At 37.8% G+C, this 23,818-nt stretch overlaps 1 protein-coding gene across 1 annotated transcript in view; it reads left to right on the forward strand.

Moving 5' to 3' along the window:
• Positions 1-23,818, forward strand: part of NEK5 (NIMA related kinase 5) — a 24,669-nt gene continuing 851 nt past the window's right edge. Inside the window, exons 1-20 of the mRNA XM_051607947.1 lie at positions 1-117; positions 1,821-1,917; positions 2,887-2,984; positions 4,905-4,988; positions 5,095-5,165; positions 7,091-7,177; positions 8,088-8,142; positions 9,601-9,801; positions 9,899-9,971; positions 11,354-11,478; positions 13,746-13,936; positions 15,253-15,319; positions 15,661-15,780; positions 16,678-16,761; positions 16,868-16,972; positions 17,439-17,519; positions 18,290-18,358; positions 19,183-19,306; positions 19,487-19,618; positions 22,357-22,494. Coding sequence (XP_051463907.1) covers positions 1-117; positions 1,821-1,917; positions 2,887-2,984; positions 4,905-4,988; positions 5,095-5,165; positions 7,091-7,177; positions 8,088-8,142; positions 9,601-9,801; positions 9,899-9,971; positions 11,354-11,478; positions 13,746-13,936; positions 15,253-15,319; positions 15,661-15,780; positions 16,678-16,761; positions 16,868-16,972; positions 17,439-17,519; positions 18,290-18,358; positions 19,183-19,306; positions 19,487-19,618; positions 22,357-22,494 — 2,119 coding nt within the window. The remainder of the gene's footprint in view (positions 118-1,820; positions 1,918-2,886; positions 2,985-4,904; positions 4,989-5,094; positions 5,166-7,090; positions 7,178-8,087; positions 8,143-9,600; positions 9,802-9,898; positions 9,972-11,353; positions 11,479-13,745; positions 13,937-15,252; positions 15,320-15,660; positions 15,781-16,677; positions 16,762-16,867; positions 16,973-17,438; positions 17,520-18,289; positions 18,359-19,182; positions 19,307-19,486; positions 19,619-22,356; positions 22,495-23,818) is intronic.

Consider the following 23,818-nt stretch of genomic DNA (forward strand, 5'->3'; position numbering starts at 1 on the left):
ATGGATAAATACGAAATAATTAAAAAAATTGGAGAAGGATCTTTTGGCAAAATATTCTTGGCAAAGGGAAAAGAGGATAATGAGAAGTGTGTTATCAAAGAGATCAATTTTACTAAGGTAAACCAACAAGATCTGGATGATAACAGTATTTATTTACCACATTGTGCTAATTGCATTTAGCTAGGGTATGCACTTCTGTTATGTTTTATCTCTGTAGTTCTATCTCAGTTATATAGAGTTAAGCTTTTAGAAGACTGTACTCTGCTAATTTAGTGATTCTATAAGCACAGACAAAATACTTACCTGAACCGTGTTTACCTTTTACTGTATTTTTATTCTTTCAAAATTTCTCACTACCTACAATGCATGACACTACCTAATTCAGATTCTATAATAGATGACTCAGCTACTGAAAACTATCGGCACTGAAATAACAAATCACAATTTTGTGATGCGTTTCTCTAGACTTTTTCATTTCCTTTTTTTTTTTTTTTTCCCCCACATAGGTATTTTCAGGTGTGAGTAATTCACAAGGGAGTCTTTCCAGTTCTCATTGATGTTTAAGGCTTGTTGATTAATCTCCTGTAGTTTTTAAATGTTCATTCTGTAGCAGTCAGCATGTGAGCTGCTTAGCAAGACTCCCTTTCTAGAAGAACAAGAAAAATATGTATTTTTAAGATGTTATGTATCATGTGTGGTTTAGAATTCTACCTACATGCTTTTGACAGGTCTTTTGCTATGCTGGGCCAGACTAGTAAATTTCTAATATGTTAGAGAGTTACAATAGAAAAGTGGTTATATACCAGTTCTAGAAAGAACTATATAACTTCCAGATTCAAACCCAGAAAAACTGATGTGCTAATAGGGACAGCTAAATATATGTAAAAAATTCAGTTTCTCTCAGTGCTTATGGCCAGTAAAACCCATGCAGTTCTAATATTAAGATTTGATCTATGCAAAATAGAAAAATGAAGGTTAAAACATAGTTGTGGATCCCACTTCATTCAAAATCAGGAGCTGGATACAGAAAGTTATTACTTTGAAGTCATAACATATTTTTATTATGGTGGAGCATGTTTCATTCACTTTCTGATTTTTTAATCTTTTGAGGATTAGATTTCAAAACTATTTCTTAAGAATGAGGGTAAGAAACTTTTTATTCATGCAAGGTGATATTTTGATGGATGGATAGTCAGAGAGGAATTTTTGAGAAGTAATACTGATGAAAGTGTGATCACAACGAACCAAATAGAAGTTTTCCTTTTAATATAACAGGACACAGAGTTTGCCTGAAATGTTGCAAGAACTTGTAACACCGGTAAATCAGGAAGACTTTATTTCTTTTTACTTTATTATTTGGATATTACCCAGATTACGAATACGGAATCATCTAGACCCTTATTGGTTAAACAACTGAGGGAAGTTTAAAGTTTAACTCTGTTCATCAGCTAGCTTAGCAATACCATTTGTATAAAAAATCTAAAACCCATTTATGCGGGGTTGGAACTAGATGATCTTTAAGGTCTCTTCCAACTCAAACCATTCTATAATTCTAACCATTCTAGCCATTCTATCATCTATGATGATATGTTTGTAAAATGTCATAATTCGGTTTGACTTTAGTAACATTCTAATATATTTCCAAGCATATGTTGCAAATTGGTATTTTACTTTATCCATACATTGTATTTTTTAATACTTTTGCGTCACCTTCGTATACAGTCTTCTGTATTTGTGGGAATCATTTCATAACAATGTAACTGTTTTTGAAAAGAGTTAAATATATAGTTGCTAGAATGTAGTTTGTTCATTCTTTGTAGATGCCTGTGGAAGAAAAAGAAGCCTCTCAGAAAGAAGTCATTCTTCTGGCCAAGATGAAGCATGCAAATATCGTAACCTTCTATGCTTCTTTGCAAGGTTACTTTTTAACTTTTTTGTTCTATTTGTGATTATAGCAAAGGAAGGCAGCAAAACCTACCTTGTGAAGGTTGTGAATGCCTTAAGCCTATCCCCGGCCTCTTACTTACCAGTGAGTACAGCTCCCACCTCCTAAAAATGAACACAAGGTGTCAGATCCAATCATCACTTCCCCTCTTCATGGGTGTAGGTGGGACCTAAGGTATTGTGGCATGAACGCTAGATTCTTGCTTAAATTGAACTTTAGTCTCGAGTTTCATTAGGAGACCAGAGTTTAATGAGACTTTTCTAGGAGTTTCAATAGGAGAGCTTTGGAGTACAACAAGAAATAGGTCTTGCTGGCCTTTTGTCTTGAGCCGTATTTTGAGGTATCGCTCAAGAATACACGATTCTTCCGGACTGAAGGAGATGGAAAGCAGTGTGTTCTCCATAAAAGCTAAGCCCCTGTATTTATTTTTCCTGCTGACATCATAAACAATGCCACATGTAATGAATGCTATATTGACAGTTTGTGTTCAAATTGGTTTCTGTGGTCTGGACTGGAAATGTTTTCAGGGACACATACATTTGTTATTTTTCTGGACCACAGAAGGGTAAGAGTAGGGCGAGTTTCCATATCAAGTAGCCCATGCTGTTTATTTCTACTGTTGGAGACTGCCTACTTTTTACCTTTTTCCCTAACTATGAAGTATACTGCTAAGCATTGTCTGTAAGTTTGTCTTCTTTCTATCAGTGTGGTCTCTTGAGGGTTCTTTCCTGTACTTAAGATTTTCATTAATCTCCATTTAAATATATTTTCATGTCTTAGTTTCACATCAGGTTTCACTGGAATTATCAGGTTTTTTTGAAGTCACTCTTTGAAATGGAGGATTAACCCTTTTAAAAGAAGGACCATACATAATAAAAATAGTTTATTGCTGTATTAACGAGTAATAAAGGAAAAAAATAAAATTTTCCTTTTCCTTTCAGAAAAGAGCAAGCTATATATTGTGATGGAATATTGTGATGGTGGAGATTTGATGCAGAGGATAAATATGCAGCATGGAGTGCTGTTTGATGAGGACCAGGTGAAAGAAGTTCTCTTTAGAGGAAATGACATATTATGTAAAACGCATGGTTTGAATTATCCAGCACAAGCTACTGTTTATTTTCTGACCTGTTACAGTGATTGACCATTTTAACTTTGGCAATTTTAATGGGAATTTTAAGATTGCTTTTTACACTGGTTCAAGGTCTAAATTAATTCATTACCAGTTTTTTGATGCCACTTTTATCCCAAGTCCCTCCCATTGTTCCTTGTATTGTGCATGGCCTGTATCTTTGTAGTAGTAGTATGCCTGCCAAGCCATAAAAACTGTCTTTTAAATGTTGTTTTAGAGTTATGGGGAGATATATTATATATAAGTTCTTAATTAGTTTATGCTAATTGCATAATGACATACCCTGCTTTATACTGAAGTCAATGGGAAATCTTTCATGCATTTCATTTGGGTCAAGACTTCTCTGATGCCATTCTAGTTTTAAACCAGCACAGAGAAATATGCCCAGAATTTTGACTGCTTTTTGGAGTATGTTCACATAGCTATTTTAATTAATAAATAGGTGAGTATGGTAGGTATAGCAATTCACAGAAACAAATTTTCCTGCTATTCTGTACTTATTTTTTGGTTTTTACTAACTCTGGGCTTCTGAAGGAAATTTATCTTATATATTGGACTCAGTGTACTGAACTTGGAGATTCTTTAATCATGCATAGTCTTCCATTTCTGCAGGTACAATGAAGATTTACCTGGAGACTAAGTAGATATTATCAAACCTTGTTAGTAGAAATATAGTCTAAAGCATAAAAGCATTTATTTTTTGCTTTAGTGGTAAAAGAGGAACTCCTTAGTGTAGAAGTCAGTTGGAAGTGAATTACTGTTTCAATACTAATGTATTTTAAGATCCTATTGGGAGTCATAGTATCTGCAGAGAGAACATAAGAGAAAATAAAGAGAGAACAAAACCACAGATCATGGAAACACGAGAGAACAAATGCAAGTAAAGCCCTTGACAAGAAGGCAGAATAATACATGTACAAAAAAAGACAGAGTACAGAGAGAACAGATTTGTAGTAACTAAAGATGCATCTGCCAGTCAGAAAAGGAAAGCTATTTGTGCAATTTAGCATAATGTTAAAATACTTCTGTATTTTCAAACATATGCCGAAGAAAGTCTCATTTGTGACATCAACCCTATTAATGAAATCATCTGCTTAATGTGAAGCATTACTAAAAGACGTTTATTAATTGAATCAAAGTCTTTCATGACTATCAATTTTCCTAAATAGAGAAGTATGTAAGTGCATTGTACTTTTGTTTCTAAATTAAGTCCAAAGGCCCTTATTCAATAAAACACATGTATATTTGAAGTGAAGTACATGTTTAACAGCTGTACTGGGTCAAGGGTAAAGGATGAAGCTGTGTGCTTACTTACTGTGTGAGTTTCTTCATAGTTCCCTTCTTTCACCACATTTCAGTCCTTCATCCTTTGTTTCTGCTTTTTTCTGGACCGTATTCTGCAAGACTTACAAATATTATAACTGAGTGGAATGACTTCCACCACTGAGGATTAAGAAGACACTTCCCAGATCTGTCCGAGTTTTTACTTGAAGCCACTCGTTTCTAAATAAAGGGCTAGTATTCTTACTGTCCTTTGACATGATTCTTCAGTCCTTGTTCAAGGACTCATCCTGTCATAGCCAGTGAAAACTTGATGGGGATAAGGAAAGTGGAGCAGGTATCAGTTTCCATTCAGTTTTGTGATAGCACTAGAAGAGGAAAAGTCTGTGGCATTAATTTAAAAAATATTATCTCTTACTATTTTACATTGTATATGCTCTACATATATTAGATTTTGTTATCTTTATGTATTTCAGGAAGATAACCCTTTTGACATTAGGGTCACACAAATTTATATATATCTGTTCCCTTTAACTTTCACTGCAGATTCTAAGTTGGTTTGTGCAGATCTCCTTGGGTTTGAAGCATATTCATGACCAGAAGATTTTACACAGGGATGTAAAAGCACAGGTAGTAAAACTGGTGCTGGAGAGGGGGTGTTTTTGTCTTTTAAAAAATATTCTTAAGAAATCTGCCATGTTTCATTTTCACATACCAGTTTTGGTTTTAATTGCAGAACATTTTTCTTAGCAATAATGGAAAGGTAGCAAAGCTTGGGGACTTCGGCATAGCAAGACAGTTGAACAGGTACGTGTCTTTTTTAATTAGTCTGTGACCTGCACCAAATAGGACTGTTTTTGACTATTCAGAATGCAACATGAATGTGCTTACTGTGGATTGTGTATGTTCAAGAGTTTTAGGGATACAAAGAGTCTGACACTCCATTTTTTTCTGTTATCCTAGAACATGCCATCATGCATGAAACCATAGATGTATCTAGCCTAGTAACTGGACTTCTGTTATTTGTAGGATGCAGGGCAGGGAAGCCTCAGTTTTTCCCTTTCTCTGTGAAACTGACATAATGAGATTCTGGAGGCCCTGCTCTTGCAGCTGTTGGTAACCACTTCCAGAGCCTCATAAAAAAGAAGGTGGAGAGCATTAAAAACTTAGGAAAGAGTATAATGAAAGAGTATGTACGGATTTTCTTTGTATGTCCTCCAAGACTGTGCCTATATTAATTTTTTTAAAAGGGCAATACCCCACTCTCTGGGCCTGAGAGTAGATGGCATGACATGGCATGGTTTGCATCCCTATGGCTTCTCCCAAAGAGGGTGGCATTCTCTTTTTTCACTTTGGGGGCAAGGTTACCTGTCTTACAGAGTAGCCAGGTGTTGCCTTGGACAGTGCTTTTTAGTGGGGCCAGAACGTGCCAGGGGCATGCTAACAACAGGATAATGCTTGAATTCCATCTCTTTTTGAGCTGCTTGATTATCTTTGACCTTGGCAGGATATTGTGGCAAAGAAGTTCCACTGTTTAATTAGGTATTGTGTGGAAAGGTCATTTTGTCTGTTGATAATTTTGCAGATTGTCCCTTTAGCATCAGTCCTTTTCAGTTGCTTTGTACTTTGCCCTGTTGCAAATCACTTGTTAAAATTTTTCTGTCCCTAAATTAAGCCAATGGAAGTTTAACCACATTTCTGTCTATACTGCATCAGTAAAGAGAACCCATAACTTTAACCAACATAGACAATTTGTTCTTTTTCTTCAGATGTATATAACTGTGTACACAGCAGAGTAGTACACAGCAGATAGGAGGTAAACCTCAGATTTTGAAAATCCAAGTTCAGACATTTTAAAGAGTATTTAATAGGCTTATACAATAAAATAATTGGAGCTTGATAGTACCTCATGTAACAAGTGAATTAGGTTTCCCAAGCTCTCTTTTCCTCCTTGCCTGGGGTATACACAGGCATTTTCATCTCCATTTTCCACTTCAAAATGCAAGATAGTGTCTAGTATTTTTGCTTACAGTTAGGTGTCTGTGGCACCTCTGGCACTCAGACTTTGTATATTCCATATACGTAACTTACATATATAACTGTAACTTACAGCTTTTATTGACATTAGTAGAGAGTGAGAGGAATCACTCTCTGAGTACCTTTTTCTCTCCACTGACTCTCCAGTGACTCCTGGTGACATCCAGAGTTGATATCTAAAAGCAAGTGAAATTAATCCAGTTGGTACTATTTGGCTAAACCTTTACAAGTCTGCACCAAAGATGGAACTAGAATTATTTTACTCCTCGTTTAGTTTCTAGATAGCACTTCCTCCTTCCACTGTTTTTGGCTTGCATGACCTCCCACGTTCTTACTTCAATGAGTATGTTGGAGATTTCTCATATTTTTCAGTGTCTTTGACAGCTTTCAGAAGCCTGTGTTAATGACAGTATTCTTTGAAAATGTTGATTGCCTGTCTGGTGAAAGTGGGGAAAAGAGAATTCTTGTGCTTTCTGTTGAAGTGCAAACACTCTCCACTATTAACGTAGGTGGTAATTTTTTCATAGAACTGGGAAATACTTGAGTTTTTCTTGGAGTGTTCCATTATTCAAATATTTGGAGAGCATAAAAAAATGTCCCCCATGGGCTTTTCACCTGGGTCAGAGTAGCCTCTAGATCAATTGCTTGTAAAATTTTTCAGTGTGTAAGCTTTTTTGTTCATTGTGTTTAATTAGCACTATGGAGTTTGCCCACACCTGTGTAGGGACCCCCTATTATCTGTCACCTGAGATCTGTGAAAATCGACCTTACAACAATAAAACGTAAGTCTCTGTCTTTCCTCCATATGCTTGTCCATGAGGGTGTGCAGCCATGAGAGAACTTATGTTAGTAATATCATGGTTTAAACGAGTATTTCTGCAGGGCACCAGGAAATTCACGTCACCCTTTGTAAAATTTTGTATTATTGTGTATAATAATTAGGTGCATCAATCATATACAACGACTATCTTACACTATTCAACACTATCAGTTGTATTTTGACTCACAGTATCCAGAGTATAGCAGTCATGAATGAATTTGTTGTGATTCACCTACAGGCTTGACATAATTAAATTTTGTTTTTATAAAATTATTTGTATGGTTTTTTTATCTGGTTCTCCATCAATTACTGAGTTTCTTCCTGTGTTTCTAACTTGTAATAACTAATGCAATATGGACCTTTTCAGTTCCAAGTCTGTTTATTTTGGATTCACTCATTTGTGACGTATAAAAATACACTAAAATGAAAGCTGCTTGGTTGGCAATTCTAGAACTTTGCAGGAGCCACCTGCAGGAAAGACAGATAGGTCTGAGAATTGTAAAGGCTCACTGAGGCTTAACACAAAATACCAAAATAACAAGTTCACTCCCTTATTGCCTCCTTAACTATCAAGTCAGAGATAGCTTTGCCCTTCAGCCTGCTAGGAATATTAAGCAGGCATCCTTTATGTCATGTGCCTTTTCCAATGATAACTGTTGTACCTAGTTAGGTATCGTAGAAACGTTGGTACTACAACTAGAAAGAAATTTCAGATTCTTTTCAGTGCATCTTAAGAATACTGAAAATTTACACCAGTATTAGTCTGTGATGAAATAATGTTAATACATTTCAGAGCTAAGACTAGGTGCTGATTACATGTATGAAAATATTGTAGTCTTTTCCCTAAAACTTTAATTACTTTTTATTCACAGAGATATTTGGTCTCTTGGCTGTGTACTTTATGAGCTATGTGCACTAAAGCATCCTGTAAGTATTATAGAATGAGATCAGTATCATATTATTAAAACAGATGGTGGGCAGCCTGCAAGAACTGTAGTAGTAATAGTATTCATAGGCAGCTACTATAATTATTTTCAGTTTACTTACTGATACTAAGAAATGACTGCTAGTGTTTTATTTTTTGTATTATGCCTGTTTTATGCATGTTAAAATACAGTATATTATTTTCTATTTCTACTGTTTAAACACACACACCTGCAACATATGTTAACTCTTTAGTAAGTACAAAACTTTTTCAAAAGGCAGATGAACAATTTAAAGAAGTAAAGCCAAACTTCAAGGTTGGGCTTTAGGCATATAATTTTACTAATTTCTATTTTTGAAAATATCAACCTATACTTACTAAGGAATTTGAAAACCACATTTCCCTAAAAAGCAGTCTGAGTTCCCAGAAGCATTTTCCTAAAGGTTTAATTTTGCTTGTAAGAACATTCATGTCAGAAAATAACTGAGATAGCATCTTCAGGAAGCTGTGTTGTCCTCAGCCTGATCTGAGCCTCAGATAATCCTCAGCCTGTGAGTATTATGTGGAGAACAGAACAGAGCAGAGACTAATCCTGACAACAGGAAAAGGATCAGGTTCATGGATCCAGCAGGAGTATACTTTTTGCTGAGCTTGGATGTGGGAGAAGGCTGAGCTGCATTGATAGGGAGAGCAGTTCTGCTGAGCTGAAAACAAAGGGATACTGTTGAGAAAAAATTCAAATCTTGCCAATTGAGAAAACACTGATATTCTTACATGTATTAGGTATTTTGTCCTGTATTTCTGCTCATCCTTTTTTAATTTGAAAGCTGGGACTAGATGCTGATTTAGATAGGAAGTGCAAGTGAAGTGAAGGCAAATTTTGGTTACACCACCTTCAAACTAGCCATGTAAATAAAATGGTGATTTTATAAAGAACTTATTTTCAAAATTATTTTTTGCCTGTCTAAGGCCCTAAAAATTATATTGATGCTGACCTGTTAAGAGATCTACTGAACTGAGAGGGCTGAGTTATCCAAGTGGTATCAGTTGTTAAAAATCAGGGTTGTATCTTGGTTCCTGAGAGAATACAGAACACAGAGCCTGAATTGTGTGCAGCGAGGTTTTGAAGGTGATAACTGTGAAGACAGTTTAAATCATGTTTCATCCTGGAAAAAAATTGCTTCTCTATTACTGTGTGACAGCAGAGTATGAATAAAACACTTGCAGATGCAAGAGCTATTGGACCTCCTAAGTTATGCAACTGAAATAAGGTGAATGTAACCAGAAAATACAATGAGAGTGGTTATATTAAGTTTCCACTAGGGTTAGCAAGAAAGGATTTGTGAAGGGATTGCATAGCACATAGCTTCTCTCAGCAAGTATCTTTTTTCAAGTTGGGGTGTCTAGTTTGTCATTTACAACCAGCAGTACTTACTGTCCTCTTATTTTAATTGATTAAGTTTGAAGGCAATAATTTGCACCAGCTGGTGATGAAAATCTGCAGAGGACGTTTTCATCCAGTGTCTCCCAAGTATTCGTATGATCTGAGGGTATTAATTTGCCAGTTGTTTAAAGTATCTCCAAGAGATCGACCCTCTATCAATTCGATTCTAAGGAAGCCCTTCCTGCAAAAACTCATTCTCAGGTATTTGTCCCCTGAGGTAAGTGTCTATACTGGTGCTTGGTCAGAGAAAAATATGTATTGAAGTAGTATATACAGCTCTATCAGATATATCTATTTTCTTCTAGACAGCACAGCAGGAGCTTAGTCACACTGTGATACATAGAAAAAGACTTGCAGCATCACAGTCTGGAGCCAAGCTGATACAGGGTAATGATAATATTGTTATTTAATACTAGTTCTGTGCTAATGTTAGTCATACTCACTAATATTAGTGATGATATACATGATGGTTGCAAGAGAACTGCAACAGCAAAAACATGCACCCCAAACAGTGCATTGCTGCCCTGTTCAGGAAAAGACAGCTTAAATACCAGCTCATTTGCAATGTTTAGCCAGAAATGCTGCCACAGGAAAGTGCTGAAACATTAATCTTACAGAATTTGCAAAACAGAGAGTCTTTGGTCTAGATGCAGTTTAGGTCCTTCACATGGCAAACATTCTTACTTCATTTTGCCAAGCTATGTGCAAAAATGCAAAAATCTTGCAAAACGTGCTCCATGGTATTTTTTTTACAAAATAATAAAAATATGTTTTACAAAATATTATAAATTAGATTGTGAGACTCAATGAACTCTATCTGGATTTAATGCTCATTGATAGGTTAGATTATTTATGCACATTCTTAGAGACCATGAGTGAGACTAAATGGCATCTCTGTATGAACTGGTGAACATCTGGCGTGTTTCCAGTGGCATAACCTTTTCCTCGTTCTGTGTTCTTCAGTGTATTCTAATTATGGCTTGAGTTTATCTTTGGAAGTACTGAGGTAGTTTAAACAGATTTGTGAAAATAAACCTGAGTAGGTACTTAACTATACTATGGACTTTTTCTCCCCTCAAAAATATGCTTCAGTAATGTAGGAACCCATGTTATTTTGGAAATTGCTTTCAATGACATTTATCTGGATTAATGCCATTTAGACAATGGCAGTTGAACACCTAAATCCCCTAGGCATTTTAAAAAATATCTGTGGTTATGTACTATTTTTTAAATATATTTTATCTCCCAGACATGATACTCTCACAATGAGTATTCAGGAAAGATTTGAAACTCACTTAGAAATGACTTAATCCTAGCAAAGACAGTAGTTTACATTATTGCAGCTAAGATATTTGCAAAATACTGACTGACCAAACTGGAACAGTATGTAGTTTTATTCTCCTGCATGGGGAACTGACAAGGTAAATTTTTCACTTCTCAGCCCTTCTTTCCAAATTACCCAAGTACTATAATATTGTCTAGTGATTTGTAGAATACCAAGGGCTCCCTTTAGAAAGGGAACTCCTAAGCAGGTAGGCACCTAGCCTCCAGTGAAACCTGAGCTCAAGAATCAGACCACTTGTGTTCTGTTCTTGGTACTAGGATGAAATCAGCATTGTAGTTTATAGAGGTGGTGGTGATAATGATTAAAGAATATAGGGAATGTTTGTTAGCCCAGTCTGTCAGTGTTATGTGTATGCACCCTACTGTGGTTTGCAAATCATGTAGAGAGCACAGAATGTAACCTTTTAATCTTTATTTTTGAAAAGCACATAAACTTCAAAAAACGAGAGATCAGGACCAAGATTCTCCAGAATCTGAAATGGTGGTGCTTCTCAAGAAACAGCAGTTCATTCAAAGAAATGAATTGAAACCTCTTTCAAGAGGACAACAGGTACTGTGCATCTGCATTCTTGTAATATTTAATAATCTTCAGAAGGCAAGTTACTGCTTAGAAAAGACCCTTTAAAGGGTCTCATTAAGACATACTAAATTTAGCTTAATGCCTACACTAGGTCAGTAGAGACAGTTAAGCACTCCTGAAGCCTCAGAAGAGGTGTTTTAGAACGCCTTAGTGGGAAACACTGAATTTAGGCTGCTTCGGTATGGTCCTTTGTAACAGGAGGAGTCAGGCATGCTTTGCATTTACATTTGCACAAATGTGTTGGCATTTTTCTGTAGAAGCAAATACACTTGATCCTTTCACCTCAGCCTTTCTGAGAGTCCAACCAGCAGCACAACCCTCTGGTGCATCAGTCAGTCCTCCTAGTTTGACATTATTACCAAACTTGCAGAGGGTGTGCTCTAACCCACTCTCCCCCATTATCCAGATAATTAGTGAAGATGTTGAAAGGGCTTGGACCCAGTACTGACCCCTGGGGTACCCCACTAGTTACAGGCCTCCGACTAGACTTCGTACTGTGATCACCACACTCTGGGTCCAGCCATTAATCCATTTTTCAGTCCACTTCACTGTCTGCTTATCCAGTCCATACTTCATGAGCTTCTCTATGAGGATTTTATGGCAGACTGTGTCAAAAACCTCCCTGAAGGCAATTGCCTGGTAGGCAACATCAACTGCTCTCCCCTTGTCTACCAAGCCAGTAATTTCATTGTAGAAGGTTGTTGGGTTGATCAAGCATGTCTTGCCCTTGGTGAATCCAAGCCAACTACTTCTGATGATTTTCTTGTCCTTCATGTGCCTGGAAATGCTTTCCAGGATTAGTTGTTCCATCGCCTTGCTAGGCACTAAGGTGAGACTGACTTGCTTGTAGTTACCAGGGTCCTCTGTCCTTCCGTTTTGGAGGATATGAGTGATATTGGCTTTCCTCCACTCCTTCTCCTCATCACCACTATGATCAATCAAAGATGGTAGAGAGTGGCTCTGCAAAGACATCTGCCAGCTCCCTGAGTACTCCTGGGTGCATCCCAACAATCCAGTCTGCTTACTTATTCTCTAACCTGATTCTTTTCCACCAAGGGTACGTCTTCCCCCCTTCCCTGCCCCCGTCACAGGGGCCTGAGGTTCCTGAAGGCCTGTCTTGCTAGTAAAGACTGAGGCAAAGAGTATTCAGTACCCCAGCCTTTTCCATGGCCTGTGTCACTAGGGCACCTGCTTCACTGGTCAGAGCTCTCAGTCCTCTTACATTTATTTAGATGGCCTTTTTCTTCTCCCTATTGCTTGAGATTGCCATACTCTGGATACCAAACTGTAAAACTTACTTTAATGAGCGATAAGATAAATATTTTTGTGGTTATCTCTTCCTTGAGAATGTTAATGGTAGTGGAAAATTTTCTTCTTCTATAGATACCAATTTATATTCTCTTGTAATCTGGACTATACTGTATGGAGATGAGCCTATTTTCAGTGTTTCTAAGGAGGAAAACAGGGAGGAATAGTTAATTTATTTACCATCTATGGAAGGGACACTTAAATGCTTTTTAATTTATGTAAGAAAATAAGCAAAATTCAGTATTTTTTCTCATATACCATATAGTCTCCCACCATTGAAAAGTTTGTGAATGTCTTACCACACTTATATCATGCAGTGCCTGCTAGATAATCACCTTCTCTCCATTGTTCTTATGAGAAATGGAAAAGACAGTCTTGTCACAAAGTAGAAATACAGGAATGTTTCATCACAGTAAGGACTGAGATATAAAAGGCAGGCTCCCACAGACATAATAAAAGAGATGGTGAAATGAAGTAGCACAGCCACTGCTCCCCTGAAAACAGCAGTCATTATGTATGCTGTCGAAAACCACATCCCAGGTTCCCCTTGCTCTCATATGTAAAAATGAGACTCTGCTGGAATCAATTCAGTGCTTTAGGCTTCAGAACAATGAAGTGACTCTATGTCAGTGAGAGTACAGAGTAGAAAGCCCCCTAGTGATTGATTTGCAGAACAGTACAAGCTGCTGCCTAATGACAGGAGCTGATGGAACTGGGGAAAAGGAAAAGACGATGGTAAGATTACATAAGCCTTGAGGAGTTGGGAGGTTTCTGGGTTATATGTGAAAGGATTTGGAAAACTTACACTATACTGTACACAGCCTATGTTACCATGCAACTCAGCCTGGGGAGAAAGATGGGAAGTTAATTCAAACTTGTAGTGATAAAAATGAGAACCGGTAAATTAACATGCCTTATTATATTTTCAGCTACAGGCCTCCCAATTTAAGGTGTCAGAATGTCCAGAAAGTGTTAGAGTACATGACCATTATGGTCATTACTATGATGAGCTTAACAACTTGCGGAGGAAAGCTTATGCACATTATCACCTTTCTCATATCAGCCAAAGATTTGAAGAATACTATAGACTAAAAGCACCTCCACCCCCACCACCTGACTGGTAAGTTTTTCTCACTCTATGTATTAGTGGTGAACTGTCATGCATGCTTTGGGTTATCAGCCTTCCTGATTAGGTAACAGTGGATGTGGCTCATTCAGTGTAATTCCTTCTCTGCTTGGTCTTTGATAATTTTTTTATATAAATTTATTGCGTGACAACGTAAGTCCTGTTTCTGTCTATCCAGAAGTTCCTCCTGATGTTTGAGATTCCATTGTCAAAATGTCTCCCAAATCTCAGCATTTTATTGGGTGAGGAGTAAAACACAAGCTTTTGGTAGGCTTTCTGATTATATCAAGGATAAACACTGTCTCTCCTACCCACCAGGATCAGGACTATATAAAGACCAGAAACAGTCCTCCACTTGAGAGAACAGAGTGGGAGGAAGCCCATGAAAATGTTTTGTGTTTTTTTTGTGCAGAGCTTATATTTTGGTTTCAGAGATAAAGGCCCTTTCTCCAGCAGTTTGTTTACTTCAAAGCCTTTCTCTTACAAAGTAGAGGTACAACCTCTTTATTACTTTAGAGATTGCCTGTCCATTCTGTGTTTGGGCATTTTAGGTGTGGATAAGCTTTGAAAACCTTGAGAAGGAAGATAAGGAATTTTTAATACTGTCTACTTTTGGATCCCTCCTTTAAAGTTGACTCAGTCATTAATTTTAATTCAACGACAGTATTTAGAATGTTTCAGTTAAGGATCATGAGCTTTAGAACATCTCGTCTGAGCTGAATTACTCCTTCCTTATTTAAGGACAAAGTCCATTCAGTTTGGCTTCCTGGGGCACAAGTGGGTTCTGAAGGTACAAAATGAAATGAGGAGAAATGAGGGACTTTAAAAGTGACCACTGTTTTTTTTTGTACCAAAGAAGGGGTAAATGTTTAGAAACCATAAAACTACATAACTACAAAGTTAGGCTGATAGAATTAGACATAGAGGAGAAAGGAAATAGAAAAGTTGTTGTATATACAACCTCCATTCTGACAATTTTAACTCACTTTGAGGATCAGGAAGAACAGCTTCGTTTTCATTAACACTTTCACATACCATTTATCAAATAAAAGGTGGAGAAGGACTTTGCTGCACTCTTCAGAAGGCTAATGTAACTGAAGTAATAGAAAGGGGAATGCCTGAAGTGGATATGTTTTCTAATTGTTATTTTACTGTTGTTCCATATTTTACCCATATTTATATATTTGTGTAATACAAAGAGAGCTCTGTTTGTCATATGTGATATAACCTATCGAGAATTATTTATGCAGAAGGTAGCAGAGTCTATGAAATAAAATGTAATGTATGAACATCCCTTTTTCTTCTCTCAGGTCTGCAGAATATTTTCAAAGATGTTCTGAAGCCCAACAGTACAAGATTAAAGTGGAAAAACAGCTGGTAAGTAAACCCTGAATCGTAGAAGAAAACCTTTAAAAAATATGAGTGAAAATCCAAAAGATGATCTGATGTCTTTCTAACAGCAAACTGTGACACGGTCAGGTAGAAAGTTCTGCTCTAGTCGATTTGTTGCTCTGCTCAGCAATGCTCATCTCAGGGTTTTATTTTCTAATACAAAACGGTAGCAATGTAAAATTCTACTATGACTTTTATCCTCCAAAAATATAAACTTGCCTTACTGCACTCTCCAGTGGAACAGGGAGAGTGAACGGAGTGAGCACTGAAGGCAAGGATTCTAAATGAAAATTCTTTTGCACTGGGATCTATTTGTCCTTCCATAGGGACTGCGACCATCGTCTGCTGATGCGTATCATGACCAAGTTCAGAAGCACAAAATAAAGGAAAAGCATCTCAAAAACCATCAACAGAACATGTCTAGAAAGAATAAAATGAAAGAAGAGGTAAATTAATTGTCTTCCTTAGCTGCTTAAAGTTGTCTTCTTACACTCCTTGACGGTAGTATTCTTTACGTAAGAATGTATTCTTTTCCATCTGACCACTAGGAAAAATATAAGCTGTTTTCATCTGATTCCATCTTAAATAAACTGGTGAAGACCTGCACAATATCTAATGTCCATAATCATGTCATAAACCATGGCCTTGATTTTTATTTCACTTCTACTGAGATTAGAGGAGTTACAGCACTGAACAAACTAATGTTGGATGACAATAGATGCTCACATGTGCAAATCAGAGAAAATATTAATACATGCATTATTCATGTATGTGTGTTCATTGTTCTTAAGTAATTCTATCACATTTAGCATGTGATAGAACAGTATGTGATGCAGACTTTCATATGAACAGTAACAGAGATGTCCTTAACACAAAAATCATTTTTTGGGCAAAATCTGAATGTTTTGCTGCAAAGCATAGGAATGCTGAAGCTTCTCCAAGAAAAGATTACCAGATTTTGTTTCATTTTGGGAAAGAGGTTGCAATTCAATAAATATTGCCTAATTTTTGGTCCTAATTTCCAGTGCTCTGTTTTTGGGTTGCAACCTTAGCATTATTACTCAGACAGTCCTTAGGCTATTCTTGGAATTAGCTGTTTTAGATATAGTTATCCAGAAAAGCTGGCATGAAGCAATCTGAAAAACTTCAAAAAGGTTAAAGTCTGGAAGAGTTGTAACTCCAAAATGCCCTCAAGCAATCTTTAAAATTGATGATAAAGGACACCCATCCCTTTTTTATCATACATACACAGTGTGATATCTATAGAATATTTTGTTTAGCTACTGTTATTTCTGTATGTCTTTCTAATATATATGTTTTTTTACCTTATTGCTCTTTAATAGGAGTACCTGAAACAATTGCAGAAAATTCGGGAAGAATACCACAGCAATATAAAAGAATTCAGATTTAAAGCAGGAGTACACCAGGTAGCAAAGCTCACACATACACTCAGTAATATTTCCTTCTTATTTTTTAAGCTAATTTGGCATTAGAATGAATATTTTGTAAACATTTCATAAAAATGTTCCCTAGGAGAATGAAAAAATACAAGATAAAACCTATCTTGTGAGGCAAGGGAAAGCTGAGGACCAATCTGAAACCAAGGATACAGCTGGAACAGGAGAAGAATCACTTCAGGTATCAGTACTATCTCCTAGTCTAAACAGAATTTTTTATGCAAGTCCTGCATGATTTTTGATTTGCTTCATGTGACTAACCTGAAAAATGGTAAAGCTTAAATCTTACCCAATGCTTGCACTGTATGTGAAGTCTCCCTAGGTTCCCTCCATGAAAAACCTGGAAAGTTTTTTGGCTGAGTCCTGACTTGTTTTGGTAAGTCTTTTCCTCTGTAAATATTAGGATGTGCTTTTACTTAATTTCTTTTTGTGGTATGTTTCTTGCACTTCATCCAAGGTTTCCTATTCTCCTTTTTGCCAGACAAGACAAAGTGATAATATTTTTTAGTATTATATACAAATGTCTTTTAGTATATATGCAAAGAAATTGGTGAATATGTTTACTACTTAGTCTTTTTTTACAGGGTATACATATATTCTGGTTTCAAAGAGTGTGTTTTAAAGTTGGGTTTTTTTCCTTCTTCCAGAACATGGAAGAAAACTTTAAGCGAGTCAGACTCCAGGACAGGCAAGACCAAGAAGTCTTAGAAAGGAAACATAACAGAAAGGTATCCATCCTTAGGGCTGTTGGGGTTTTTTTCCACTTTATTCTTGTGTCTGTACATTTCAAATGATCGTGTTGTCATTGTAGCCCTGAAATCAAGTTATTTGAGAGTCAGTTAAGAGTGCTGGTCTACTGTTTGTTAAAGTTTTATATGAAAAGATAGGCTCACTAATAAATGAATATTAATAAATAAATAATATTTCCATATAGTAATCAACCCCTACCTACTCATTTTCATATCAAACTGCATTAGTAGTGTATGGGAACTCATGCTTACTCAAAGTTTAAGTGAAGTCAAGTCAGGCTGCTATTTTTTAGAACATTTTGTTATAAAATTGTAGAGGGGTATAGGAATTGAATGGAAATGCACTGAAGATTTCTGACCACAAGGTCATTGTGAAGTGAACTAAGTCTTCTGTGAAATATTGCATGGAAGCAGTATGGTTTTCAAGTGTTAATACTGGTTGAGAATCAGCAGTAAAAGCCAATTCAATGTTTTGGAAGGATTGAATTAAATTATTGTCAAAGACATTTCACCTTAAAATCAAAAGTGGATGCAATAATTTGAAAATATCTATAAACTATATTTAAAGAAGTGTATTTTAGTCCAATTAGTTTCACTTTAATCCTGTTAAATAGAAAACAATGTTAAATAAAAGTTATTTTCAGTAGAAGAATAATTTTCAAGTTTGTAGTTTCGTATGAATTGTGTACATTTAATGAAATGTTTTTATTTAATAAAATAAATTAAAGAAGTGTGGTTTCTTTTTTTAGGGTGGAGTAAAGTTTGAAATTAATTTAGATTCATGCATTCTTGAGGAAGACAGCATTCAAGAAGCAGAGGTACGTTTTAGTTATATTTAAAGCATTCACATGAGTAATCTGAAACCATGAAAGTAGCTTAATGACCTAAGGTTTGTTTCCGTTACCATCATCCTCTACCTTTGTTATAATGAAGCTTCCTATGGAGGACTTGAAGACATACTGTATATATCTGACCTTCTTCAAGAGGATAGGTGCTTAGAAGACAATTGGATGATATCTGGGTCAATCTTTCACGTGGTAAAAGATGTAGGAGTGCAGATATTTACATTTTGTAAATGGGGCTAGAGTGAAAGAATTCATCTCAAGATTGAGTTAGTCTGTGAATTCCAAATTTGATTTGCAAATTGTTTTAATACATTTTTGTTTCTTTTCTCTAGTATTGTATCACAAAATAAGAATAATATTGTAATGAACCAACTGTTATTTAGAAAAAGTGGAAGTGAGACTGCAGACAACATGATGTGACTTAATGTATTCAAATGACATTTCTAGATGACAGACTTGTAGTAGCTACCTATTAAGATTTTTATTAGTATATTAGAATTTTCAAAATATTTGTAACAAACATAAAAAATATAATTTCTTTCCAGTATATATTAACAATATACATACATATTGTTAATTTATAAAGCACTGGTTTTGCCATTCTGTTGTTTCACATCCCTGCCAAGCCCTGTGCAACCCTCTGATACACAAATCTCCAATGTGGCTTGGAGTTCTGCTGTTTCACTTCTTGTTACACAGCTTTCTTGTGCATACATGAGAATGGCTGGCAAACACAGTCAAATGGGAATTGTCCCATCTGGGTTTTCTCTTTCCAGAGTAACCTGTTGTTTTTTCAGGTACTAGATAAAGTCAATGAGACTGTAACTTTTGTGGATGGTGAGAATCCTAAGGAGGAATTGGTGGAAGTTGATGAAGATCGCCTGGGCAGAACTTTTGAAGAACTACCTGGATACCAAACAGGTATTTCTTGGGGAAATGCAATGCTGAGTATTAATTCTGAAAATTACGTAGGAATTAGGGCAGTTCAACAACTCCAGGCTATAGCAAATTTATCTGATGAGCTCTCTCTTCATGTCATGTAATACTATAATCTGAAATCTACTTAAAGAAGTAACTGCCTCCTTTCTTTCTACCCCTTAGAGTCCAGTGACACAGGTGATGGGAAAGCAAACAGAAAACGTTGGCAAGCTGGAGTCCCTCAGACACTGCTGAATTTTTTAGCTGATGCTGATGTCATGTCTGTATGTCCTACTATGGCTGAAAATGAACTTGGTAAGAAAGTTTTGTTTTTCAGTAAAAGTAAGGAGCTGCTAAAATTCAGCCAGACTACTTACGAACCTTTGCCAAAACAATTCTATACCAGAATGTTCACATGCTCTGAAAGGCTTTTAATGGCAGGACTTTATACTAGCGGAGATTATTGAATGGGTTAAACCATGGAATGCATTGTCATTTTCCCATCTGTCTAATATTGCAGTGATGTTGTGCTGCTCATAGATATAAAGAATGCTGCATTTGATGCATCACTCAGTGGCCTGGGTAACAAGGGCTGACAATGTCAGTCTGTGCAACTAATTAGCACAGCTTTCTCGGTCCTTCAGTTGATGACATGCAAGAGCTGAGGCAGTCAGTTGCTAACATCATCCCAGAGTGTGTTGGAGTTTTGGTTTCCCACTCCACACACCAGTGTTGCTACACAGTCACAGGTGTATGCTCACACAGGTGTAGCTGTGGTGATGCTCTGTATCAGAAGAGGTTTCTTGCAGTACCAGTGCATATATGCCCAGGCAGCCAGGCATCTACAGTGACCGGTTGCTGCAAACAAGGAGGTCTCCCAGCATTCCAGCATGCTCCCAACACCCCAGATACACAGAAATAACCTGAAGAGTTTGCATGGACAGTGAAGACAAAGGAGAATATTATTAATATGCCACATTATTTGCATCAGTCTTCTCTGGCAAGAGCTCCAGCCTCATCACAAAGGCCACAGCAGGTGAAAGCAGGGACTGGGAGAATGAAGCACCCCCCACTGTAGGAGAAGAACAGGTTTATGACCATCTAAAGAAACTGAAGATGCACAAGTCTATGGGACCTGATGGGGTCCATCCATGGGTCCTGAGGAATCTGGTGGCTGCAATTGCTAAGCCCCTGTGCATCATGTTTGAGAGGTCATGGTGGTCTGGTGAGGTTCCCACTGATCAGAAAAAAAGGTCACACAGCCCCTATTTTTAAAAAGGGGAAAAAGAAAGACCTGGGGAACAACAGGCTGGTCAGTCTCATCTCTGCGCCCAGCAAGATCATGGAACACATCCTACTGGAAAATCTGCTACGGCATCTGGAAAATAGAGAGGTGACTGGTGACAGCCAATGTGGCTTCACTAAGGACAAGTCATGCCTGACCAATCTGGTGGCCTTCTACAACAAGGCTACAGAGATGGTGGATGGTGGCAGAGCAACTGATCTCATCTACCTGGATTTGTGCAAGGGTTTGACACTGTCCCACAAGACATCCTGGTCTCCAAACTGACAAGGCATAGATTTGACAGATGGACCCCTCGGTAGATAAGAGATTGGCTGGATGGCCACACCCAGAGAGTTGTGGTCAATGGCTCAATGTCCAAATGGAGGCAGGTGACGAGTGGTGTCCCTCAGGGGTCAGTATTGGGACCAGTGCTGTTTAACATCTTTGTTGGAGACATGGACAGTGGGATTGAGTGTATCCTCAGCAAGTCTGCTGACAATACCAAGCTGTGTGGTGTGGTTGACACCCTAGAGGGAAGGGAGGCCATCCAGAGGGACCTTGACAGGCTGGAGAGCTGGGCCAGTGCCAACCTCATTAAGTTCAACAAGGCCAAGTGCAGGGTCCTGCACCTGGGTTAGCACAACCCGAGGCACAAATACAGGTTGGGGGGAGAATGGCTAGAGAGCAGTCCTGAAGAGAAGGACTTGGGGGTGGTAGTAGATGAGAAGCTTAACATGAGCCACCAGTGGGTGCTGGAGCTCAGAGAGCAACTGCATCTTGGGCTGCATCAAAAGAAGTGCAGCCAGCAGGGCCAGGGAGGGTATTCTGCCTTTCTACTCTGCCCTGGTAAGGCCACATCTGGAGTACTGTGTCCAGTTCTGGAGCCCTCATCACAGGAAAGACATGGAGATGTTGGAGAGGGTCCAGAGAAGGACCGTAAAGATGATCTGAGGGCACCTGTGCTACAAACACAGGCTGAGAGAGTTGGGGCTGTTCAGCCTGGAGAAGAGAAGGCTGTAGGGAGACCTTATAGCAGCCTTCCAGTACCTGAATGGACCTACGGGAAAGCAGGGGAGAGAGACTTTATAAGGGCTTGTAGTGAGAGGACAAGGGGTAATGGTTTTAAACTGGAAGAGGGGAGATTTAGCTTAGCCGTTAGGAAGATACACCCACTATGAGGGTGGTGAGACACTAGCACAGGTTGCCCAGGGAGGTTGTGGAAGCCCCTCCCTGGAGGTGTTTAAGGCCAGGCTGGATGAGGCTTCTGCAGCCTGGTCTAGTGTGAGGTGTCCCTGCTCATAGCAGGGGGGTTGGACCTGATGGACCTTAAGGTCCCTTCCAACCTTAACCATCCTATAATTCTTTGATTCTGCCTTAGATGAAAGAATATAGGGCACAAAAGGAATAGGAACTTATTTGAAGCCTTTTCCACCCCAAGAAACCAAGAAGTTTGAGACCAAGGACTGCTCAGTGAAGCTGCACTTGTCTACTCTAGGCCTAAGAAGCAGTTACTTGAGCTTTTACTTTATTAAAATTGGTGTTAGAAATTTTTAGTGATAAATATCCCAAGCTATTTTTTATCTATAGTATCAATCAGATCAAATACTTATGGAAAATTCAGTATTCCACAAGGGTAAAAACCCAAACAGGTTCCAGTGTTATACAGAAAGAAGAAATCAGTGTCAAGACTAGAAAGTCTGAATCTGACAAAATGCAGTGCTGAGCCACAGTCATGCTTTTGTGACCCACAAACTTTCCTGTCCTTTAGATGACCATGCTATTCTGCCTGGAGGCAGCCCAGAAAACAGGAAGCAGTGGAAACAAACACCACCACAAACACTCCTGAACATCTTAGCAAAAGCAGAGCTGTCTAATGATTCCTTCATCTGTCTTGAAGAAGAAATAGGTAGGATGTTTGTTACTGTAAATGCTGCAATTTTTCTGTCATGTATTATTGCTTCTACCACTGGCAGAGGATCTGTGATGAGAACCAACACTTTGAAGCGGTTGGAAAACTAGAAAAACTTGGGCAGCTCTGTCCTGTAGCAATGAAAAAGGCCTTTTTCAGGACGTTGCTGTTTTCAGTAGCAGGGAGAAGAGCAAGCCCTACTTACCAACCATTACTTCATAAATAATTCTTCCATTTGCTTTGGTAGACAGAGATATGCAACAACTGCCAGCAAGCTGGCAGGCACCCCAAGCCTGGATCTAGCCCCTGACACTGTTGAGGTTGAAGAACCCCATAAAAAGCTTTCATGCAAATATATGTATTTCCATAGAACAGCTGTAAATTGTAGTACATGGTGGCTGAAACTACAGTGGTGTCTTAATTCACAGCATGGTCCATCTGATACAGCTGATGCTGACATTGATTCAAACTCACAGTGCAGCACACTTTGCTAAAGTAACAGACTTGTAAAAATTACATTTATTTTGCATCAAAGTTGTTGCCCAAAAAAACAGGGTATTTTTCCTAGAAAGATGCAATAAGGGTAAAAAGTAGTGGGGTTTTTTTTGCAAAATTGCCAGTCTATACCAATTGGATGACAGGCCTTTAAGCCAGTTGAAGTATATCTGCCAAGTTTCAACAATTTTAATGGACTGTGAGAAGTATCTTTCATTTGCAACTGTGCACTCAGCACTCTCTTGCTAATTATGCCTCACATACATGTTTTCTCATTGCATAACAAGCTGTTTTTAAACTGCCCCATTCTGAAGGCTAAACCAGCTATATGTACCAGCTAAATTCCTTTTCTAAGAATAGTTTTGTATCTTACACATAAAAACCCCCAAAATTAAATTCAAACTACTTTTCACTTATGTCAGCCATTCATAGGGCTAAAGCAAGAGTAAGTCACACAGGTATAACTGCTGTGGTTTTTATTAGTTACATTTATTAAAATATGGCACTCTCAATACCCAGCTCCGTCCTGCTAGCCAAACTGGCATCATGGGGCACTGTGCTACCCAAACTGACAGATTTCTGTTGGATCGTTTGCAGAATTTAGTCTTTACACTAAAACAACAACTCTTAGCATTGTTCTCCCACCTTCAGCTAAGTGTTGCCCTTCAGTCTTTGGAATCAAGCAGTTTTAGGGAACCATAGCTACATCTAAGCAGTAAGTTTCAGTCTATCCCAAACAGTACTGCTCCAATTCAGTTTCCCACTGAAAATGCAGATCCCTGTACTGGGAAATTAAATCTAACATCAGGTTGCCTTTCTTACTTCA

Source organism: Apus apus, chromosome 1, assembly GCF_020740795.1.
Source record: "Apus apus isolate bApuApu2 chromosome 1, bApuApu2.pri.cur, whole genome shotgun sequence".
NCBI lineage: Eukaryota > Metazoa > Chordata > Aves > Apodiformes > Apodidae > Apus > Apus apus.